Genomic DNA, 25,859 nt, shown 5'->3' on the forward strand with positions numbered 1-25,859 from the left:
TTAATAACTATTTCAACTTGAACATGTTCACAACTGAGTTCTCAGGCTACATTTTTTTTGGATGGTCGTGGGGTATGAACTCTGGGCCTGGGCACTGTCCCTGAGCTCTTCAGCTCAAGACTAGTGCTCTACCACTTGAACCACAGAGCTACTTCTGGTTTTCTGGTCATTTATTGGAGATAAGAGTCTCATGGACTTTCCTGCCCTGGCTGGCTTTGAACCGTGGTCCTCAGATCTTAGCCTCCTGAGTAGGCTAGTATTACAGGTGTGAACCACCAGTGCCCGGCTACCTTCTTATATCTTCTGCTAACTGGTGGCCCTTTCTCAAGAAATAACAACTTCTTTTTTCCCAATGACTTCAATCAAAACAGATGGAGTTGCTCTTAATGCATTCCTTTTCTCATTCCTACAACGAATCCATTAGCTGATTCCCCTGGCTAGACTTTTAGAATACATTCTGAAGCTGACTACCTCTGACCCTCCTGAACCATCTTAACCTCAGTTCAGGGCACCGCTGCCCCTCACCTACACCTGCCATTGTCTCCAACCTGCTTTCTCTACCCCCAGTCTGGCAGTGATCTCTTCTTCACAGGGAAACACTCAAAATTAGATCACAATATCATTGCTCACAGTCCTAATGGCTTTTCGTCTCATTCAGAGTAAGAGTTCATTGATTGCCGAGTGCCCTTGGTGTTACCCTGGCTGCTCCTTTACGAGCATTCTCTTCCCTTCTTGCTAAACAATGCCTCCATGTTGCTCCTCCACCATGCCAACTTGGAGCCATGACACTTCCCGTTGTCTTGTCCTGAATATTCCACAGACACCTCTCAAACATCAGTCATTATTGCTTGCTCAGTTCATGTTTGGGTCTCTCAGAATTCTCTGATCACTTCATCTCGATAACAGCTCTCAATCCAACCCCCTCAACATCTCTTAATATCCCATTCTGTTTAATATCTTTTTTATGTGTGCTGATATGAACTCCAGGCCTTGCACTCTTATTTGGGACTTAAACTCTGGACCTGGGCACTATCCCTGAGCTCTTTATCTCAGATCTCAACCTCCCGAATAGCTAGCTTTGTAGGTGTGATCCCTCAGTACTTGGCCTGTTTAAATGTTCATGAAATGTAGCACATCTGAAAAGTATATTGATTTATTTATTGTTTTCTTTGTGAAAATGCCATAATGTATTGAAAAGTATATTTTAAAAGAATATTTAAAAGGATAAAACTATAAGTAGCATATTCTTTGTTCACAGTTGTAACCACAGAACTTTAAACAATGCCTGGAACATATTAATCACTCAGAAATGCTGATGAATGAGTGAATAAATGAATGAATGAAGATCTTGAGGCACCCTTCTCTGGGAGAGAGAAGAAAGTTATGTTTAAATTCATTCTTTCATTATCCAAGTCCCCAAAGAGATTCTGGCTGTTCTTATACATTAAATAGTTCAGAAAAACAGCAGCCACACAGTATGATGCAGCTGATTTAGTGATCATATTTTGAGTCCACTACACAGGTTTTGAGTCAACTATGCAGACTTTTTAAATTTTTGAAAAACACATGTGTTTGATGCCATTTTTTAAAAAAAATATCTCAAATCACATTGTATGTATATTTCAGGCAAGTGTGATTCCTTAAGTGTTGAATGAGCAAAACTAAAGGAATGTGTAAGGTACAGGTACATGATTTGGTGGGGCAAGTATTGGCCAGCAGAGCGATTGAGATCGTCCTGTGCCAGGTGACAGAATGAACAAGGCCTGGTCCTGCTGCTCAAGATCAGCTTCCTCAGCCTTAGCAGCAGGATTAGCATTTTGAGCCAAATCCTTTGTTGGATGGTGTTGTCTGGTGCCTTGTAGGAAGCTCAAGAATGTCACAGGCTTTGTGGGCAGTAGCAGCCCCAACCTATGACACTCAGGTCTCTTTGTGAACACCACCAAACATGCCCCTGGGAAGGAACCCCTCCCACACCACTCCTTATGCATTCACTGCCATTGGTATAATGGTTTTGATAGGGAAAAAAAAATCAATGTCATACATATGACATGTTTAATTTGAGAAGGCAATTATGATGATAAGGGAGTAATGGCTCGTCAGTAGCAATAAAATTTAGACACATTTTAGATGCAAGGAGCTCAAAGCTGTCTTTCCACAAAGGTCCACACCTCTCCAGCGGCTCAGAAGGTTCCCTTTCACTAAGACTGGCTGGGGAAGACTTGGGTAGGTAGAAGTCACAGGAAAACAAACAAACAAAAAAGTGGGAGAGAAAGATAATGGAAGTCAAAGATTTTCTGGAAGAAGAGAGGATTACATTTCCCTTTTGTGCCTTCTTTAGTAGCATTCCTTTGTTACTTGCAATTTCATCATTACACTACCTATGTGAAGACAACAAAACTTATTCTACATACACTAAATGTAGCACAGGTAGGTTATTGCTATTTTTTCCAAATGAGGAAAGCTTATTCAACTTCAAAGCTAATGAAAATTCATTTTAGTTATTCCAAAAGAAAGGCTATGGGAAAGAAGCTTTAGATAGAAGGCAAAGAAATCAGAACTGCATGAAGTATTTTTTTTTTCATTCCCTGCATGAACTGGGTAATAGTTTCTCTGGGGCTAAGAGATCTCCTCAACGGTGGGCGTGAACTGGTTCTAGAATTCTCTTAGTGCCTTCTCCACTGCAGCCTGACTTTCATCTTTAAGTAGTTATTGAAGCCCCATTTCATTTGATGGCTTCTTCCTGCCTCCCTCGGATTGTTTGGACCTCGTTAGTGCTGTGTTCTAGGATGAGATTAGAGCATGCAGGTCCACCTTCAGGTCAAGAGGCCTCTTGTAGATCCAGAGCGCTTGATGTTACATAAAAGAGATAGGCTCTGCCAAATTCCCCTTTGCCTCCTTTCTCCTTTCCCATTCCACAGATCTGCATATCATGGTTGTGGAAGGGCATCTGCTTGAAAAAGGGCTTTAATGACTGCTGTTCTACACCCCCACACCACCCAGTTGGCCTGTCACCCTCAGAGCCTGCTGCGGCTCCATTCCTGACCCATTTCCCCACACTTCAAGCCCAGCTGGACCTCAAAAGGGTCTCTCTAATGTTCCATCGTCCACAGTACATTGCAAAGCATTAAGACATGGTCTGAATCTTTTAATTTTCCATCTCCCAATCACTTTGCTCCTTTTTCTTTTCATGTCATAGAAGCATCAATCATTATTAGCTGGAATCTGGAAAATAACTAAATATAATAAGCGATGGAGAAGTTGTTATGAGCATTTTCACCAAGTAGGTTAAAAACTAAGTTCAGATTTTTTTTTAAACCTCTTTCTGTGTATGTGATGTTTCATGGGGGTGGGGGAGGCATAAAACAAACAAATCCAATAAAATGAAACCCAGAACCGAAATGACAATAAAAAATTAAACAGCACACACATTAAAAAAAAAAACCCTAACAAAACACAAAACCACACAACACACTCAACAATCAAGTGTGGAAAACCATACACACCTATGACACAGAGTAGTTAGAGGAAAATGATGAAATAAAAAAAAAGTCATTTACATTTTCTGAAAAAAAAACAAACAAATCACCAAAACCCTTTATTCTGTGAATGATAGATGCCAGCTGGAATGGACCATTTATGAGTCACAAGTGTGATATTGCTCAATTAAGGAAAGCAATATGAGTATTTATTTGTATCATAGTCAACACTTAAGCCATGTAGAGCTTTCTGGGTATGTTTCAAGTATAAATTGTTTTGAATCCTATGAATTTCATGTGTGGCAACTACATTTCATGAAAAACAACCTTGAACCTCACTGCTGGTGGGTCTGCTTGTTTTCAAGACAAATTGATGCCATTGCTAACACTCTCACATTCATGGTCAATGAAGGAGCCTATACTGTTTCAATTCTTTTTTCCTTTTCCTTTTTCTCTTTTCTTTTTGTTTTTTTTGGTGTTGGTCTTGGGGCTTGAATCCAAGGCTTAGGCACTGCCACTGAGCTTCTTTTGTCCAAGATTAATGGTCTACCACTGAACCACAGCTTTACTTCCACTTCTTGGGTACTAGAGATAAGGGTCTCATAGACTTTCTTGCCCAGGCTGGCTTTGAACTCATATATCATCTTCCTAAGTAGCTAGGATTACAAATATAAGCCACGGGCACCCAGCGATTGTTTTAACTCGTATTCACACATTCATCTTTCAGCAGCATCTTTAATTTTTGCAGTCAAGTTTTTGAGGGAAACATACTGTTTTCTTACAGATGACATTGCAGTACTAGTGAAAGCATCCTTTAGTATCAGTCAACATGCCTCACCAATAAGCTGATGGGTACAATTCACAGATATTCCAGATTCATACAGTGCAATGTTTCACAACACATAACGCATGGGATCACTGTATGAATCCAAGAATTCCTACCTCTCTTGTGGTTTGCAACTTGAACAGAAGAAACTGTTGACAAAGCTAATTTGGGAGCAACTGGATAGGTTTAAAAGAATGAACAGCAAATTAGAAACAATAGTGAAAAACGTTCAATCTGTTAATACCTTATTACCAACCCACTGGCAAAGTAGCCTTCAATAAAAAGACTATTTGTATCTATTCCTAGGAATTTGTTTCAATTATAAAGGAAGGCTTTGTTTTGGCTACAAATAACTCAACATTGACAGTAATGAAAGGTGCTTTATTTCTGGAGTCAAAAAATCCCCAAACCCCAAAACTCAAACATGTAAATCAAGAATCCACATAAGGAAAGATATTTTTTTCCTACCCTAATAATATGGACATTAGGACACAGAGTCTGATTTTCCCTCTTTTAAAATAGTAATTGCATTTCTTTGTTAATTAGCAATAAAATTGTCTCAATTCAAACATTAATCTGTGTCACAAAAGTCCTTGTCTACATTTAAACCAGCTAGACCATTTTTTGGTTAAACTAATTAGACACCACAGAACATAGTCACCACGGCCAGCCATTCAGCAGCATTTGTATTTTCCTCTTAGAGTCACGTTGAGCAGCTGTTCCTTTAACAAAAGTTATTTTCTCAGTGTATGTATTTATTTGTTAAAGGCAGGATTTTCTCTCTCTATTTCTTTTCCAATTAATCATGAAGAGTTACTTAGAAAATGGCAAAAAGTCCACTCAGAATGAAGGGTGATGATCCTTGAGATTCTATAGAATTGGTCTCTGCTATACATCCAGTGCACCTTCACTAGTATTTCAAGTTCAAGTACTTTATATATTGGTGCAGCTTCTTAAATAGATTCATGTGAGCTTGTCATCTTAAAAAAAAGTGCAATACAGATTTCCTAACAATGTTTCTGGAAGCTTTTTGTCCCGTGACACTCACAGAAAACATAGAAAATTAATTAAATGGGTTTATTTCAGGTTTGAAAGATGTATAATCTTGTTCAGTTTAAAACTCACAGTGCAGAAATGCTAAGTTAAAGATCCTCTCTTGTATAATCATTTGAGCTATGAAAGTCAATGGGAAATGATGAGTAGCATTTCACCAGTACACTCTCATTGAACTTATCAAGTAACAAAGCCACTAAACCTCTTCCTGAATCCTCACAGATTATACTAACAGGGGTTATCTTGATCTGTGTTTATCTTTCCACATATGTATGCAGAGATTTAAAAAAATCCATTTGGAGCAGATGATTAAGATAATTCTATTTGCTAGTAATATATGTATCTAGGACAGTCTCAATTTCATCACTCTGATCAAGGACTGAAAATGCAGCCCTTTCAATCTGATTCCTCAACAAATTGCTAATATATTTTGTTTTGTATAGCAGCTATTTCCTGGTTCCTTCTTTTGCTCATTTCCTTCTCCATCTGTATTCATTAGAGTTTAAAAAGAACATCCTGTATAGAACTAAGGAGGAAAAAAGTCAAACATGAGTCGCTTCTCTTACTTTTTTTTTTTTTAAGAAGAAAGTAAAAGAATAGCTTTAAATTAAAATGAACACTAGTTTATACAAGAGTATACATATGTGTAGGCTAGGTGGTGATAGGAATTTAATACTACTCTACAGTTTATGATGTTCCTTATCCAATTTTCAAAAGTTTAAATTCTTCCTGTGTAATCATATTGTTGTATATATCTTTCCTTCCTTCCTTCCTTCCTTCCTTCCTTCCTTCCTTCCTTCCTTCCTTCTTTCCTTCCTTCTTTCCTTCCTTTGCTTCCTTTCTTTTTTTTTGAAAATTCAGAATATAATTACTAGTTTAAGGACATACAGAATTTAGGTTAGTATTAATGCTGCTAGATGCAAATATTAATTGATAAGGGGGATAAAGGGAAAGTCCCAACAGCAAAATATTTATAGTGTGTGTGTGTATGTGTGTGTGTGTGTGTGTGTGTGTGTGTGTGTGAGAGAGAGAGAGAGAGAGAGAGAGAGAAGGAGAGGTAGAGAAAGAGACATAGACAGACAGAGGGAGACTTCAGAGAGAGATTGTTTCATGATCTGAAGTTTTAAAAAGGCAATATGGAGCAACAGAGAAAGAGAACAGCTATTGGGTTGGTTGGGTGTCATGGTGCTGCCTTTTTTCCATTACTGCCAACCATTATGGTAGAGAACCACTCTACTTAAGGAAAGCAAAAGAGGAAGCGAAAAGAGCCTGTTCTACTCCCAAGTTTCTAAGACTATTATACTCCATATTGTCAGAGCAACAGAGTTCCCAGATTCTCTTGAGACTGACTGACAGCTGACATAAATTTGGTAAAGGGTATACAACTTTTGCACCACTTCATTTTTTCCCCCTTCCTGTTCCACTCCAATATTTATAGGGTAATTTTCATATTAGAAAAAAGAAGATATGAATTATGATTCTATCAAAGACATGGCATTCATGACAATGCTCTTATTTACTGTTAAAAATGGTATATGGGATTTTTTTTTCCCCAAGCATGTAGGATTTATATCAGTAGGAATTTTACATGCTCCTACCTTGTTTTGGGTTAGAAACCTCAAGGGAAGAAATATTCGGCCATATCCTATTAAACTTTGGAGGATCTGCATGCATCAGGAAAAATCAGGGAGTGTTATTTTCCAGCTATAATGCCATTTGAACTAAACAGATAATTATATGGACACAGACACAAACCACACATCTGCTTTTTAACTTGTCTATGATGCACTTAAACAAAACATGACTCCCACACCCAACAAGAGCGAGCAATTGATGACTCCCAAAACATTGAATGGACATTAAATATATAGCCCCTTCCCTCACAAAGCTCTTGCATTTCCTTTGGAAATAAGGTGGGATGTTCTTACACAAATAATCAAATAGAGACGTTAGCATTCCAAACCGACAGGAAAATCTGGTGCCTGAAACTAGGAGATAACACTAAAGAAATAATTTCTCACTTGAAGTTTCCATTCACTCAATTTATATTTACAGATATGAACGGGTTGCATTAGTCTTTCATGAGAGATTCTTTGGGGTATGTTTTAAGTGTGAGCCATTATCTCTGAAATGAAGTGGATCTATTCCCTATTTTTATGTATGCAATTTCTCAGAGAAGGAAAGAGGGATTATGGAGTGTTCTGAAGAAAGAACAGCCCTAGGGTCTTCCAATAATATCTAACATATATATATATATATATACACACATATATATATGGGTGTGAGAATGCTTTTTATGATGTATTAACCTCAAAATACACTTCATGAGGTATTGATTACAAACAAAATTAAAAACATGGTTTAATTTCAGAATCAATATTACTTTTGACTTGGATCCATACATCAAGAAAAACAGTCCCCTACTGAAGTCAGGAAGACACCCTGGTTTAAGATTTGATGTTATAATGCATGGTCCATGAGTATTAAAGAAACTGTTTCATGATTCAAATCCTATCATCCAGCTTAAAACTACATTACTTATGCCATCCACCCAAGACCACACACACTTTTTGCTGCCACTATAGCACCTCATTTAGTAGCTCCTCATTGTTCACTGATAGGTGGACAAGCATAAGTTTTAATATTGGTTGTTAAAATTTCATGGTTCTCTTTCTTGTCTTCCTAACTGGATCTTTTGGAAGAAGGACAAAGCCTTGAACAGGTTTTCAGTAAATAGCTGATTATTAAGAAATTAATCTCCAGTGGTTAGGCTACTATAAACAGAATATTATTTTTATTAGACTGCTTCCTCCATTATTATATTATAGCGAATGACATTCTTACAAGACAAAGAACTTGTGTTATTATACTAGTTTAAAAGTATTTGTTAGAAAATAAATCTCACAGATCTAATAGAGCTGTTGGTCTGTTATTCTCTGCTTTTATGCATGTAATTACTAAAGTCAAGAAAAAAAATGAAATTGCTATCTTATAGTGAATTGGTAAGGAATGTAATGTAACATCTATATCTAAGTGTTAGTACTTAGTAATGTAGGCAAATCATACAATTTACTGATAGGATATTTTTTTTATTTGAATACTTAAATCACTAAAAGATATTAAATTAATTAAACAAGCCAAATTGATCTGTTATGTTCAGCCTTAAGAAACTATAAATTTATACTGAGTGATTCTAGAAATAGTTTATTTAAAGCTATTTCAAGTTTTTAATGTCCTTAAGTAGTTGTACAAGGGGGATTTGGTTCAACACATCAGTCTGTGAATACAATGCATCTTGATCAGTGTCACTTCCTTCCTCATCCTCCCCTATTATTATGATTTTGTATAAAGTACATTTATATTATTATCACCGTATTAAGGCAATCCTAGTTGAGTGAGATAGTTCTTTCCATTTTTATTTCTTTTGTAATAGAGGCAAAGACAGGCCACATACAGGGGTAGAATTTGTAATTTAAGTATTTAGCAACTTTGTCTTAAAGAAATAAGCTAATAATTTGGTTAACAAGCTTTGTCAAGAAATTTAATTAATTAGGTAATTAATTTATTAATGAATTTAAAAATTAAGTCTATGAATTAGTTTTCAAAATTAATTCCTTAAATTACACTTCCTTTATATACTGATAATTTAAATATTTTTACATCTACATATTATTAAAATTATCTTCTTAGTGATTTGTGATTTTTGTCCAGGATACTAAGGTCACAGCTTAAATTTTCTTATACTTAAAATAATCAATGTAGGTAATTCTACTTTTGAATTGTTAATGCTACTTGACTTATATGGATTTTATAGAGAGACACCACGGTTACACTCTGTTCCCTACCTAGAATACAACTTTATTCTGTATTCTGTAGCTAAAGATGGCTTCTTGCTCAGGGAAAATCCTTGATTTTGCCTGAGGATATAATTTAAATATTTTTCCTAATAATTTTCATTATATAGGATATTTAACTTTTCTGTAAAACTAAAAACCAGGGCCACCAATAGCCATCATGTGGACATCCTGAATCAGTATACGTTTGGTTCTAGTAGGAAAAAATTGCATATGCTATGTGTTTTCCTTGGGAACAAAACTGTCCCCCCAAATGGGTATTGATAATGGTGTCCTCTATACTCTGATAGCTGGTCATTGTCAGTGTGCATACATTTTTATATTTGATCATAATGAAATTTTAAACTTAATATCCCATCCTCAATGGAAAAGGTATACTGTTTTATAATTGCCAGGCCAAGTAAAAGAACAAGTTAGCCAATTACTTTCTGGCTCCTTTTCTAATTTTATGATCCTGCCATGAATTAAATATTCAACAAATATTATTAAGCAGCATTTCAATTCCCAGAAGTAAATTAAGCACACTGGAGGCTATATTAACGCATAATTGAGACATCCTCTATCTTACCGTCTCCAAATCCAATGACTGTCTTTGCATAACATGAAACCTTTGAGAATTCTTATCCACTGGGCTGCTTGGTTTGAGTAGTTTCTCATCGCAAATAGGAACAAAAATTATAATACATCAAACGTATTTGTATTGTCCCTTTAGAGGAATTGTTGCAGACTTATTAATTTCATTTCCTCAGAAATCAGCTAGGAAATATCTCTAGGTCAATATGAGGGTTTCGGAGTGGTATTTTGTTATAAAGCAAATGGCACCCAGAATCATAACATGAGGAGTCTGGTCTCAGTTCTGCCACGAAGGAAGTGTCTGGTTGTTAACTTCTCTGTAGTCTTGTTTCATTTTCTGTAAGATGAAGATGCTGGAGAAGAGATCTTGGCGATTTCTTTCAGCTGACAATTTCTAATTCTAGTGCTTCTTACTGCAGCTCCGTGGGAAGAATGAAGGTTCAGCATTGATGCATTTGCCCTTTGGAGAACTTTGGGGACTAGGAACTCCCTGTGTGGAGGGCACATTCCTGCTGTGGGACTTGATTATGAGGTTTTTCATGCTCATGGTGAAATCTAACTGGAATTACAAAAGTATTCTTGGGGTGAAGAGAGTTCACCATATGTTTGGAGATGGTCAATCATTCAAGAATAGCCTTATGGATAACTCGTCCTGAAAGCCCATTTTTGGAAAATGGACTGATTTTTTTCCTGATGATCTCCTTAACTTTACTTTAAAAACTACATCTATATAGAGAGTAATATTAGAGTCCTCAATCCCATATGCCACAAATGCCCTCTTGAGAAATAAGTAATATCGCAAATGCCCATCAGTTGCTATTATTCTATCATTCTTTTAAACTTGCAAATTACCTGCATGGAAGGACTACAAAATGTCTATATAAAAGACATTTATTTAAGATATGGAACATAGAAATAGAGTTCAGGGGAGAACCACAACTCTACCATTTGTAAAGCTCCTTACCTTCTTTCTCTATACCTGACTTCTCTTATTAGTAAAATGGGCATAATGACACTACTTGTCATGAAAACTGAATGAGAGAACATTTGCCTGACATTGTAGTGAGAATTTAACGGATATTAGTTCTATAGTGCTGCTATAATGGAATTTAGATTAGTGTATTCTCACTGACTTCATGTAGGGCATATGATGTGTTCCCTCTGTTTTACTGCAATCATAATTCCCAAAGCCAGTAATTCTGATATGTGAGGTAGCTCATGTTTGATGTAGCTTACTTTAGGATAAAATCCAATTTTAGAGACTAAATAATACTACTCTTCAGAAAGCAATATAAATTATTTTCAATCCTGAGAGAGGGAATTATTTGATTTTTAACCTTTAACAATATGTTAATTTCCATACTTCTTTCAGTTTAGATGCCTGTTAGCTTAGACTATGAATCCAATACATGGTTTTTTGAATTCCTTTTATTTGTTGAGACTTCCTCAGAAAATTGTTAAACAACAATCTCATTGTGACCCTTAGAATCTATTTTCAATCTGAAAACATGAGATTCCTATTCTAAAAATGAGGTTCTGGAAGAAAGGTTATTTTTTCCTCCTCTTGGATACAAGGAAAGTGTTCTGTGAACCATATAACCATGTTAAAATGGCTAAACTTGGCCATCAAGGTCTGATGCCATAGTGAATCAAGCTGAAAAGCCAGCTTGAAGAAGAAAGCTAAAGGCATTTTATTTATATCAAGAAAGCTTTAAAGGTAGGATTGCTTTAGAATATTAAGTTGTCTTCCAATACACATGGCGTTCACCAAGCATATATATAGTTAATGGTTACATTTTTTGGGGACAGCTATTAAGGACAGAACAAAATGTGCCCAGGCTTTTCCACCACAGGGGAAGTTTCTTTGATTGTTTTGTTAGAGTAGTCTACCATGTACTATCTTATACTGGAATAATTGCAATAAATGAGATGTCAAGTCCCAATGCTATGGTTGAAGGTAAAGAGTCTTTGTTGGAAATTGGACATTGAGCTGCAATTTTATTGTGATTACTGTTCTAGACGTCTTAACTTGTTTTGATCTGGATAATGGCAAAGTTAAATGTGTTTCCCTTTGAGTTTCCTAACAACACTAATGTTTCATAATAATTTGGTGCTAAAATACGGTATCCTCTAAAAGGCAGAGTGTCGCCATGATGTAAAAATGATGGTAGTGAGCTTTCATGAAATGTCTTTCTTCTGTGGGCTTGTGAGGATAATATCAGGTGGAGATAAGATTTTGGTTTGATAAAATCATGGCTATTGTTTCCTAGGGAACCTTTTTTTTGGGGGGGGGCTCCGGTCATGGGGCCTGAACTCTGGGCCTGGGCACTGTCCGTCCCTCAGCTCTTCAGCCCTAGGTTAGCGCTCTACCACTTGAGCCACAGCGCCACTTCCGGCTTTTTTCTTCTTGCTTATGTGGTGCTGAGGAATCGAACCCAGGGCCTCAGGCATGCAAGGCAAGCACTCTACCACTGAGCAACCTTCCCAGCCCCCTCCATGGGAACCTTGAAGTAATATTATTGATATCTAGAGGGGAATCTAGAGAGAACCCTGAAGTAGTACAGGAGAAATCCCTAGAGCCTTGGAGGTAACCTTCTCCTCCTGGTTTCTAACAGTATATATATGCAGTCTTCACAATTTGCATAGCTAATTTCATGGCCCACTTCATGTTCTATATTATATCCAAAATTTATATGTTTCCCCTCTTCCTCAGTACATTAGAGATGTACTGATAGAGGATGGACATATTTTAATGAGGGAAGGATAATCACTTATCTTCTGTAGCTACACAACATACTTTTGAGTTCTGTTAACACAGTAAAGTACCACAAAATGAATGTCTATTTTTTTCTCCATGACTTCATAGTTTCTTAGAAAGAAATGGATTAATTCAGAGACCATCATATCTTTTAAGATTACAGTGTAGTGGATGGTTCAGACATGGTGTAGGTGTCCACAAATCTAGGCTCTTGTCTAAGTTTTTCCACTTGGAATAATGTTATGTGTAGCCTTTAAAGTCAGGCTATTATTTCTGACCACATCATATTATACTTGATAAGTCTCAGATCGACTGTTCTGTAGGTACAAGGGACTACCACTTCATAATTCTAAGAAAATAGTTTGGCCTAACTTTTCCCAAGTAGTGGAGCAGTTAATTGGTGATCTCTCCATTGCTATTCCAAAAAAAAAAAACTTCAAATGATGTGTCCATTATGTGACTACAACAGTGCAGGAATTCACAATGAACATGTTTGAAGTTTATTATATTATGTTTTGGAAATCTTGGCAAATTCTTGCTCCCACTAAAAGTGTTCCCATCCCACATGGAGAACTAGCAAAGGTAGAGATATCAGCTCACACTTAAAAAAGTGGCTTGACATTCTAAATTTGTCTAGGAAAAAGGTTAATCCATGGAAAGGTCAATTTGCTTAAGATGGGCAAATTGTTGTCAATAAAAATTGGTAAACCTCTCAGACCTTTGTTTATTAAGTCTTCTCCCTTCCTGTACTGGAGTATCTGATTTCTTCTTCAGGATTAATGAGGCAGCTATGTCCTAATGTTCATTCAATTTTAGGATAATCACAAAGGTATCATGGATGTGAAATGCTAGTTACACAAATATGAAATGGATCTGGGATGAGGATACTGGGTACATGATCTCATGGTCCCAAAGGTGTTTCACCTGGGATGTGAGCTTTCGGTCTAGAACATCAGCAAACAGTTCCAAATTAATGCAGCACACCATGCAATTTGCTTGCCATATCGCTACACTAGCCTGATCACGCCCCCCCCCTCATTTTATATAAAACCTAATTAGTTAAAGGGCAATTCAAATGAAACTTTTATTTGTAGGATTTAGAAGTATTAAAGCAAAAGAGGGGAAAGCAAACACACACTGTAACTCTCTAGATAGCATGAACATGATTATTAATAACCCTTGGGTGAGAAAATGATTAACCTTGTTCCCCCTACCATCTAGGTTGCTACAATATATTGATACCGCATTAAAATATTTGGATATTGTATGGAAAACAATTTTTACAAGGACTCCAACTGGCATCAAATGTTTTCAAGTATGAAAACATTTCTGGTCTTTCTCAACAGGCTGATGGATCCCTGCAGGTAGCACTTCCCTTGTTTAATAGTCCTGCCAATTAAATCAAATTAGAGATGAATGTTTAAGTCTATGATAAAGGTAATGCTCATTATAAGAGAAAACAGGAAAATGAGATCTTTTCCCTTAAGTGAATTGTTCTTTTAAATTGAATTAATTAGTGAGTGGAGGGGAGAAGGAATAGACAAACAGCTCATCAATAGTCTGTACTTTGTATGTAATCATGTCAGTCATTTGATAGTTATTAAAGAATAAGCTTTCACCAGTTCACAAAAGTTTACCTCTTGCTCTTCTTTTATTGATATTCTCAGGCATATGGTTTGTTTAAATATTCCTAGTTTTTAAAAGCCATCTTTCTTGATGTGACCTTTTATTGTGTTGATGTTCTACCTTTAAGCTCTCACATGTCTGTCATATGCTTTGGCAAGAAGTGATCATCACCTTCATGAAGCTATTTTGTATTGGGGCAGTTCTCAATTCTCGGTGATCTAATTATGCTATTTGTAATATATTGTTTGGCATAATTAGTGAAATGATTTGCTTTGTAGGACTTGTAATCAGATGGTATATGTTAGAAGGTAATGATTAGTTTATCACCATAACAAAAACATCAACAAACATACCACTATTAATTTGGATTAATAGCATCAACAAATGATCACTTCAAATTAACCTGTGAAGTATATGAACACTATAAAAAAGTGAAAACGGAATGAATTGTTGTCCTTTTAGGTAACGTAAATTCAGAAATGGTAAGGCTCAAAGGACTAGAGATCCATTTTGGGAATCATTAATTGCTGACAATATCACCAGAAATCTTTTCAGCCATGGTCAAAGCACATCAAAATGACCTGAGGTTTAAATCACGTACTCTTGGGATGTTTAGGAAACTTACTTCCTAATAGAGAGACAACAGCAAGTACAAAATGACCTTAATAGGAAATTTGTTTAGGAGATGATCAGAAAGGATGTCCATTCTGTCCATGCATTTGAACATTAATATGGGCCTTGACAATTTAAGGTCTATAAGGCTAGAACATTTAGACAAGTGTATATGATGTATGCATGTAAGCTTATGGTTACATACATCAATAATATGCCTCATTTGTTTTCCTTGCGATTCATTCTGAGGATGAGAGTCTCGTTGGTGTGGTACATTGTAATAGCTGGTGGAATTGCATTTAGTGATTCCTTCTTTGGGGGAAAAATGAAAATCCCTGGTAAACACCAGTTCAACATTTGGTTAAAAAAATTCATGCATCTTCCTTTTCCCTGACTGGGCATCTTGAAAAACTCCTCCCTTCCTGCATCCTGGTGGACAGGCAGTGAAATCATCTCTGTGTGAATTTTTGACCTTTGGAGAGGAAAGGAATCTACCAGTGCATACAACAAGCACCTTATAAGCCCACAAAGAAGGAACTTGTGGATATCATTAAAGCAGCCTAGAAGATACAATCGTGTCTGATGGTTTAATCGCAAATCCCTTTACCTTAAAAGCTAGGCAACAGGCAAGCTAGTCATGTGTGATGTGGGGTGACCCCTAGACGCTCTTACATCCTACTTGCTGAAATCTGAGAAAACACCCCTCACGCTCCCAGCAGATCAGCCAGAGGCATACTGAATGCAAACTACAAGCTATCATTTTTAGTCACAAGGTTTTGGTCATGGGTATCAGGAGTTAAATTTCCTTAGGTTCCTGATAATAGAGGTTAACACATTTCCCAAAGGCACAACAAAAGCATCCTTTCAGGTCACCACTGATTTCAAAACCAAACCCAAGCAAGACAAAAACTGGGATTTTCCCGGATTGGGTGTGTGAAAGGTCAACATCTGCTGATGCTCAGAGATGGAGGATGCGGTGAAGGCGGCGGATGAGGTACAGCGTGAGTAGTACAGTCAGTCAGGGGATTCATGCAACACACAACTGGCACTCAACACAGAAACAACACAGCCCAGCACCAAAGACCTACTTTTCCATCCATCCATTTCTGAAACTTTAGACAGGCCAGGTTAGGACAGCCGCCTCAATAGTCCCTCTAGCTTTGGAGCCCCGCAAAGAGGATGCAAGAGTCTAAATGGATAGGAACACTACTTCAATTCCCAAAGTGGCCCGATTTGCGTGGCATTTGACGTGTCTAGTGCCTAACAAATCAGTGCCCAAACTTCTTCACAAGATTAAATAAACTGGGCTGGTTTATAAACTGGAAGACCTGACTGCGCATTTATAAGAAGCGGGAAGTTCCCCTCCCTCCAAATTATCAGAATATTATTGTTTAGAAGGGTGTTCAGAATGGCAATACTACAGCTGCTGGCATATATGCTACACCTTCCTGGCACAGTCCTGTGGCACAAGCCCTAGAAAGACCAGGCCAAAGGGATGACTCAAACAATGCATCATGGAGGACTCCTCTCTACTTTCTGTCTCTTCAGCTATTCAGTAATGGTTCCACGGTTTAGCCATTGGAGCTTAAGGGTGCAGTGTTTAAAAAATATGTGAATTTCAATGAGTATTTCAGGCTTGGGGTTAGACTATCAAAGGAAGAGGAACTAGAGTCTGACGTTTTGTGGTGGCCGGAGAATATTCTTTGAAATGATATTGCAGAAGGTTTTACCTACAGAACTGAAGAGACAATTCTCCTTGACTACTCTGTTTTCCCCTAAGAGATTCCTTGCAGGGATTTCTGGTCTTCTGATACTAAAATTCTTCACGTGTTTTGGAAGCCCCTTTTCAACCAAACCTGGAACTTAAGTGCTCAAAAGAAAAACTACATGACCGCTGTAATTTAGGAAAGTGATATCATATGACTTTTCTTTTTCCTTCTTTTCTTTTCCCTCAGAATCTGCCCAGAGGATTTCACTGGTAGCCATTCTCTGCGCCTCTCTGTTATGTTAGGAATTTATATCTCGTTCTAGAGAGAGAGTTGTTTGTTGTTGAAGTATGAGTATCTAGGACTTTTTTTTTTTCTTTAAATGAACAATTTTTACCTAAGTAAGTGCTACTCAATACAAGCAGTGAGGAAAGCTGAGGCAGTATATATATAGTGGAGAGCTGTGTATAAACAACTATATTCACTGTTCTCTCTCACAGAGCTGTGCAGGAAACCAAGACAAAAATTCAGTTCACCAAGGAAATGGTCTCTTACATCAGAAATGGATACTGGAAAAACAGATCTGAAGAACTGAACTACAATGCAAAGCTAGTTTAGACTTGGTTTGGTGATTTTTGTCTTATTTAAATTTTTTTTTTTTACTTACTACCAATACTGGAAATACTGGGAATACCTGCAGAGAAAAAAAAAGAAAAAAAAAGAAAATAAAGAAAATCTGTTAGCTATTTATTAGTCTACAATGTCTTTAACTTAAAACTCTCAACAACTTAACACTTGATAACATTCAGGTCATTAGGAAATTAGCACTAGAAAAAGTTTTAACAGTAAAATGTCTATATTCATGTATATTTATGCATTCATACATTAAGTAATATAGTTTTAATTGGTACTTCTGCACATTATATAAATGCATTTATGTATTCGTTCTCTATACATGCATGCATTGCCATTTTGCTTTCATTCTTTCTTGTCTGGGTGCATCCGAGTCGAGAATTCAATAGTTAATATTTACCTTCAACAATCTGGTACCCACCAAATCCTTGAGACATTGAATATTTTGCCCTTGCCAACAAGGTTAATTAACATTTTTATGTGGTTCTGAACAGATATTAAATTAGATTTATATTCTGGGCACAGAATACCAAATATCATTGTGTACCTATGCGCACAGACAAAATATTTGCAGGAATAGATTTTTAAAAATATATTTGGAGGTGCATGAGTTAGCTGTCGAAAGTCATTTGGCATGTTGATTAATTTCACATAACCATCATTTTTATTCCTGTTTTACTTGTCAAATATGTGGATTAAACTCTGTAATAGAAACTTAATTGAGCAGAATAATTCAAGAATACATTAGGTTGTTCATATTGATCACGAACTTCATCGATTTTTTTTTTAGCTTTCACTTTAATTCATAAGTTGTGCTAAGGTAGTTGAGCCATTTCAGGATGTGCCCTGAGTTCGTGTAAATGTAGATGTAAATTTAGTCTGTATTCAGATTTAAACTCCTAGCCAAGCACTATTGCATAGCACTATGGCTAAGAGCAAAGGCTCAGGAGCCAGCTGTCTGAATTTGAAGCATAGATCCAACTCTTAAGTTTCTACCATCTGTGTGACCTTGGAGAAGTTGCTTATGCCCTCAGTGGCGCTGGAGGAGTTTCCTACTTCTTTGAGTAGTTGTGAAGATTATATGAATGGGTCCTTAGAAACTACTCAGTGGAAGTCAGATCTAATTTATAAATATACATGTAAATGTATACATGATTGTATATACTGGCTGTAAACATATCCATGAAAGCAGGCTATATTCAGGGGAAGATTCAATGGCATAATTCTTTTGAAAACTAACTTACTCTGTAACAAAATGAATACCAGGAAGGTGGTATTTGAGGTTGCTATGTATATGAGTTCTAGGGGAGAAATAAACAAACGAAGAGAGGGAGGAGGGGAGAATGCAGTGTTAATACCTTACAAAAGTAGGAAAAATTGAAAGGATGGGTATAACTGGGAGGGATGAAGAAGAAAAATGAAAAAAAATGCTATAGGTCAAGATATATTGTACTTAAAACCTGACATGTTGACTTGTACAACCACATAAAGGTAATAAGAATATAATAAAAAGGAAAGCATAGATATATAACATGCTATGATAACAAAGAATATATTATTATTATTATTATTATTATTGCCACCAATTATCCCTCAAGCACCATTGTGTTAATGAAAAGCCAGAGATTTACCACTTTGTTATTAAACGTGGGTGCTAATATGAGGGATGACATAAGATGAGGAGCAGAAAGACTTGAGTGAAGGTCTTGATTTGCCACTACTGAGGAGTGAGGTGATTTTTAGGCATGTTTGAAACTTTCCTTAAGCCTGTTTCTTCATGCAGAAAGGTGTCAGTGTCTCCTACTGCTATGAGGATTGAACAAGATAATCCATGAGCCTGTCTGACACATGGACTGAAGCCAATAAATGACAACTGTTAATGAGTTGTTCACATGTGCTCTCCACATCACAGGAGTGTTCTAACAGGTGGTAACTGTAAGAATCATTAAGCTTCTATTTTGATATTTATCTTGGAACAACTGCCCTCTGCATAGTGTAACTGATTATTGTACCTTGTTCAGGGATTTCTAGCTGTGTAGTCTTTAAAACCAAAAGATAGTTTCCTAAGTGAGGAGGGGCAGAATGAGCAATAAAGACCTACAAATGATCTGTATAAACCTTGAAAGAGGAAGGAATGAGACCTCAATTTCACAATTGAGTGTCATTAAACCTCTTGGTTTTTAACCTGCTTTGAGTTTCTATTGCTGCAGTTGAAGTGTTGATCTCTGATCGACCCAAGCTCGAAAACTAAATTTCCATATTTCAATTTTCTTCCAAGAGCTGAATTTAAAGTTGAGCGTAATTTCAGCAGAGGGCAGCTAGATTCCTGACCTGCCACTTTGGTAGATTCTCTTTGCCACAGAGTGACATTGAAGTGGTACTGGATCTTTATTTATTTTTTCTTTTTTGCAAATTCCTTGCTGAGTGAGGTAGGAGGGCACCATTATAATTTGTATAAACTCCAGATTTTACCATGATCGAAAATCCTTCTCCATTGCAAAAATAAACCCCACTTCCCTGATGCAGTCTGTCAAAGAGACTAAAAGCAAAGGTGGCAGGAGCAAACTCTTGTTTCCAAACTTACTTGGAATCAGAGGGTCATGCATAATGCAAGGTAAGGTTCTCCAGGTATTTGGCCAGATGTAATGGGAAACAAACTTGAAAAGCTCTTGCAGTACTTGCTGCAACTGAATACCTTAGAAAAATGCAGAAGTATTTCTAGCCCTTTGGGGATACAAGTGAAGGAGGGTGTATACCCTGTGCCAAACAAGGCTATTCTGAGTTCCTATGTTTTTCATGATGATGTTATTCCCTCACATTGGATGCTTAAAATGAAGATTCTTCTTCCATGTGCAGCTTACAATTTTTTGAGGTACTGATAGATGAGTCACTTTCTATTCCGCTGCTGTAAGAGGGGAATTGCTTAGAAAAAGATATTCAGACTGCTCATTTGAATAAAGATATTTAAAGTCAGAAATATCGAACACCAAGGAATGTCCATTTGTATATTTCCAGGTGCCATTTCTCCCTAATGGTTCCTATTTTAATGTCCAAGCATTTTGCTTTTGGTTCTGTGCAGACAATGAGGAATTTAGTAAACTCATTACTCATGCCTGTAATCCTAGCTACTCAGAAGTCTGAGATCTAGGGATCATGGTTTGAAGCCTGACCAGGCAGAAATCCAGGAGACTCATCTCCAAATAGCCACTAAAAAAAGCTGCAAGTGGAGGTGTGACTCAAATGGTAGTTTGCTAGCCTTGAGCAAAAAAGCATCAAGACTTAGTAGCAGGATACACACAAAACCAAGTAAGCCATGACAAAGCCTATCAACATGTAAGGCATAGAAATAAAATGCGGCAATTCATTTCATGAAAGTTGGGTGTGTCTAGCATCTGTCAAGAATGAATCATTGCATGTGATTCTATCACACAACAGAGATTGGAACCCTAAGTGATATGAATAAATCAGAGGTTGTGCCCAGGAAGATTGTGTGGACACATGATGTTGGCCAATGTTTTCAACATTCCCTGTGAAGTAAAAACTATTATGTAAAGACTATGTTTGTCTTTAAAACTGAACTCATAATTTGTCTTCCCTTCTTTTTCTTGAGATTCCTGATAGGAATTAGCTCTCTCTTTTTGTCATCTCAAAGTTCTCTGGGAATATTTTTATATTGGATTTATCAATATATTTGTGTTTGTCTAAGTGTACCAAGAGGACAAGCCTCATGTCTTGTCTTTTCTGTCTCTTGTATCTATCCTGGCTGATACCTGATCTGGAAGAGCTTCACAAAGTTTATTGGAACAAAAGTTCATTTGTTTTCTGGACGTTTTCTATCATTGTGTAAACAATCCTTTTGATCATCGTATGATAGTGTCTTCTATACAGTGTTCCCCTATGATGCAGTTCACAATTAATTAGTACTTTCATTGTCTTTGAATACAAGTTGCTCTTCTGACAGCAGCAAGAGCTATGCCATGAACAGATCATGGCTATTCTTTCAATGGGGCTCAGTAGGGTAAGCCATCTTGATGCTCACTGGGGGAACTTTCAAGCATTGAATGCCTGCCTTGTTTCCCTTCTACTTCTTTTCTCAGACCTTTCCCTTTATTGATACCTTTATTTCTATTTGTTTTTTTGTCCCCCTAAGTCTCACGTATGGGCAAATGAACATTTCACATACCCTTTTCGGTATATCACATTTAAATATGAAATTAGATATGAAACTGAATGTTTTTTATTTTGAGGGGATCTATTGAAGAATTGGAAATTTAGGCTCTATTTATCTAAATCTACCTTTGAAATCACCTCAAAATACTTGCAAAAGGATAGTAGATTACGCATAAAATAAAGGCAGTAGATAGAAAAGAAGAAAGGCAAAGGAGAGATAAACAAGTTAATGCTCAAAGAGTGATAATTAGAGAACTAAAAAGTCTATTCAACTTTTCACCTTACAGAGCTGGTATGAAGGGCAGGAAGTTCCTTGTCCAAGTTGACACCTTCATATTCTGCTTGGGAGCATATGATTTCTGCATGCCAGGATATGGAATGCTTGTGGCATGGCTAAATTTGACCCAAATAAAGGAAGCTTATGGTGCATGTACTTTAATAGAAGGTTATGATGTACAGAGGGCATGATTATAACACTAATGTTGCTTCTACAATGAAAAATGTCACCTCAGTAGAGAAATACATACTTGGTTAAATAAACCAATGGGCCACTATGGGCTAAGAGAATATGAAGGTAAGAGGATTTATTAGTGGTGGTTATTCCTTCCTCAATCAGCCCCTCCCATTTCCACATTTATTTTAATGTTTATTTTGACAGAATCCTGCTGAAATTAAGGAGATGAGTACCTGGTAGAATTATAGATGCCATAATGTGATTCTTTTTGTAGTCTTTTGAAAAGTATTTTTTTTTTTTTTACTAACGACCTCTTTCCCATCAAGAGAATAGCCAAAAAGTGTATAATTAAGCTTCAGGAAGTCAACATGATCGACATCTCAGGAAATACATGTTCAGATCTTCAGAAGTAGATTAATGCAGTGTTACAAGCTCTCACTCTGAGAATCAGTGGCAGTTTTTTGCAGCTTTTCATCAGGAGGGAAGCAGAAGGGATACAGATTCAACATATTCCAAAATTAAAGGAAAGGAAGTCACCACAGTTTTGATAGATGTTCTGAAAAAACAAACCAAGTAGGTGGGTTTTTCTTCTTATAGCCTGACTACAACAATTAGAAGCTCTAACTTCAGAAAGTCCAGGTGGAGAATTGGAAGGTAATGATAAGAATAGATTTTATAGGCTTATTTGTATTCCAAGGGAATTACTTCTAATGTCCTTCCAGGCTTCAATCTCTGGTCCAAACTGCTGTGGACAGGAGGTAGGGTAAATTGTTTTCTAGGGAGGGAAATAAGCTTGCCTTTACAAAATTATGCTGTGGGGGCTGGGAAGGTGGCTCAGGGTAGAGTGTTTGCCTTGCATGCATGAGGCCCTGGGTTCTATTCCTCAGGACCACATAAGCAGAAAAAGCTGGAAGTGGAGCTGTGGCTCAAGTGGTAGAGCCTTCAGCTGAAAAGCTAAGGGACAGTGCCCAGGCCCAGAGTGCAGGCCCCATGACAGACAAAAAAGGAAAGAAAAGAAACAAAATTATGCTGTGAAATCATTATAGAAATGATCAAGACAGAGAGAGTTCCTGTCTCCTCTTCTTCTTCTTTTTTTTTGGCTCATAAAAGGGCTCTGGGACCTGAGCATATATGAAGACTTGACAGAAGTGACATCAATTTGACTTACTATATCAACAATAATTGAGGAATGGAAGAATGAGCTGAGCCAAAGTGGAAGCCTAGACAATGGTATGTCCAGAAACACAGGTTGGCAGTGCTCTTTCCACAAGGTCTTAGGAGGAGAGAGTGGTTTCTGCAAACATTTGGGCCATCAATGCTCTGTTGGTATTCAAGATGTCTGACCCTGTGGAAGAATGGATGTGTCAAGTTGTCTCAGTGTGATGAAAGCCATTCAAATTTCCTGATCCTCTGTTCACCAAGCAACCTTCTGATGATTATCTGGCTGTGCCCATTGGCTTAATTGTAAGAAAGAGAATACACAGGTCAGAAAGACTGCAGTATTTTTAATGCTGTAACAGCTATTTCATATTATGGATGAGTAAACAAGAATTCAGCTACAACTTATCATTCCATGTAACTGTCTCCAGTGGGGGGAGAACTTGCTGATCATGCGCTGGATCTTAGTAAAAACATAATGATCATAGCGACTAATTGCACTGTGTTCTTATGGGGTTCCTGACAGTGTCCGTTTGTCTCCTTTGTGGTCATTTATTGACATTTTAGAGCCAGTCTATGAGGTATATAAGTCAGGCTGATTTTACAGAGCAGAGATGTTAATGTACGTGAGGATGAATAACTTGTTTAAGATTTTCTGAGTTCATTGAGAAGAAAATGGAAATTTGAATCTACATGTACAGGTTCCAGATTTTGGCTCATCTAACCAGTGATCTATACTGCCATTCTATTTATTGCAAGCCGAAGTCTTTCACGAGTTCTTTAAAAAAAAAATGTGAAAAAAATAGTTTTCCCACAATATTCCTGAGGTATAACTGAATATGCTCTGAACTAATTTGGTGGTGAAATTGAACTGGAACTCACAGAAGGTTATTACTTGTTTCCCCTTATCCTGCTTAGTGGGAATAATTGTTTGTTGCAGAAATACTAAGATGGGTAACGAAGTGAAGCTGCCTGATGTTTAACTATGGATTTTTTTTGGTAACATAATACATGGCCACTTGATTACCATTCTAGAATCCTAGCCGGGTTGCATTCCAAATCATGACTGGTCCCATGAACTTCAGATAAGACATTTAAGATCTGAACTCATGCAGGTATATCTGGGTATTCTGGTTGTATCTATAAGTTTGCACGTTTGGTTCATCTACACCAGGCCCTGTGAGGAGATCCTCTCTCTGTACTGATAGATTAGGATGCTGAGCCTTAAAGGCTGGTGGTTGGTCTCAGAAAGTGTACAGATTACCAAGCAGTTCATGCTACTCAGGGAGACCTGTGAGTACCAGCCAGCTAGTGTGTCCTCTAAATGGCTGGACAGGATATTGGCACCAATGAACCCTTTTTTTCTCATTAGATGTCCTGAAAGATTTCAGATGGTTACTCCATGTTGGAGATGGAAGTCTTTTGTGTTAGAGCCACTGCACTAGTCGAGCTATATATTCTAGAAGATGCCTCGTGTGAGACCAATATAGCCATGTGGTCCTTACAGGATTATTAGGATTGCTTATTCATTTACCAATATAAATATTCCATACATATTTTGAAAGATCAAGAATAAAACATAGTCCTGCCTGTAAGTTTTTAATTTTGAGCTATTCGTGTCAGACAGATCTGAGTTTACCTATTTCTCTGGTATTCATTAGCTCTGGGACCATAGGACAACTTGCTCAATCTTCCTGAGCCTATGTTTCCTTATTTTATAAAAATTGAAACCATAACATTATGCATCCACGGGGATGTTGTGAAGATTAAGATAATAAAGCACATAAAGCTCATTATGAAATTCAGAACCCTATAAAAATGTAATAACACCAATAGTAGCCACTAATAGTGTCATGATCAAAGTTTTTTGTTGAAACAATTAAGCAGTTTGTATGCTGAGAGAGAGAGAGAGAGAGAGAGAGAGAGAGAGAGAGAGAGAGAGAGAGAGAGAGAGACAGACAGAGAGACAGAGAGACAGAGAGACAGAGAAAGGGAGAAGAAGTAGAATTAGTTTGCATGGGTGGGCTTAGGTAGGCTTCATTGAAGAGTTGGCATTGAAGAGAAGTCTTGAAAAAATGAATAGAATTTCAATAAATAAAGAAAAAGGGACTTGGGGGAAAGGAAAGAAGGAATGAACTTCCTATCTAGCATGCTGACTTTGTGATCTTTATAGATAGGTTGCAAAATTAGTCTGGATTCACTGTAAAGATTGAAGCTGGGATTGGCTGTTTACTACTAAACCAATGATTTTAAGAACTTAAACTACATGGATAGATTGGCATGCAAAGGAATAGGCAGGGGTGGGTAATATGAGATTTACACAGACAAAAGCAGGGGAGGTTTGGAAGATGGAGAAATAATAGAGATCTAGACAGTAGCTTTGCAGAAGACTGAGTTATTTAAACAGGTGTCAAAATGAAGGCTGGGCCCCATGGGGAAAACAGAGTAAGTCACTCAAACTTAACCTGAGATGCAATACAGTGTAATGTGTAGTCTCTGAAGGCAAGACACACCTGGATTTAAATCCTCCCACTTAGCTTTACTAGGTACAGAAATCTTAAAGAATCTTCCCCCCTGCAATCATAAGATTCCATACCTATCAAATAAAAGAAGAATGTTACAAATTTAAAATAGACTAATATACACAAAGCATGTAGGAGCTTGTCTGGTTAATGCCACACTCATGGGTATATCTTGGAAAACAGAAACTGGTCAATGCAAATTTAATACCAGAGAAAATAATAGAACAATCATCAAATTACTTCCCATCACTCAGAGGAGCACAAGATATTGTGTAACAACTCAAGTTGGATTTCTGAGCAAACAAATAATGTCAATGTCAGATCAATTTAATTTTCCTTCTTTGAAGAATATTAGACTGCATACATAAGAGAAAAAGAAAAGATTGGATACAGCTGAACTCACTGTGCTTTTTGTCCATCTTCATGACATTTCTAAGA

The 25,859-nt window shown here is 37.1% G+C and overlaps 1 protein-coding gene across 2 annotated transcripts in view; it reads right to left on the reverse strand.

Annotated features, from left to right (window-relative positions):
- The window catches only part of Ntng1 (netrin G1), a 343,587-nt gene that overhangs the window by 60,431 nt on the left and 257,297 nt on the right, over positions 1 to 25,859 (reverse strand). The window contains exons 4-6 of one of the 2 annotated variants that reach the window (XM_042680348.1): positions 17,152 to 17,178; positions 6,954 to 7,019; positions 4,419 to 4,478 (exon numbers count right to left, since the gene is read on the reverse strand). In XM_042680348.1, the coding sequence (XP_042536282.1) occupies positions 4,419 to 4,478; positions 6,954 to 7,019; positions 17,152 to 17,178 (153 nt within the window). The remainder of the gene's footprint in view (positions 1 to 4,418; positions 4,479 to 6,953; positions 7,020 to 17,151; positions 17,179 to 25,859) is intronic. The other variant, XM_042680340.1, reaches the window with a different exon arrangement.

The sequence above is a fragment of the Dipodomys spectabilis genome, unplaced genomic scaffold (assembly GCF_019054845.1).
Source record: "Dipodomys spectabilis isolate Male_0828 unplaced genomic scaffold, ASM1905484v1 ptg000002l, whole genome shotgun sequence".
NCBI classification, from domain to species: Eukaryota; Metazoa; Chordata; class Mammalia; order Rodentia; family Heteromyidae; genus Dipodomys; species Dipodomys spectabilis.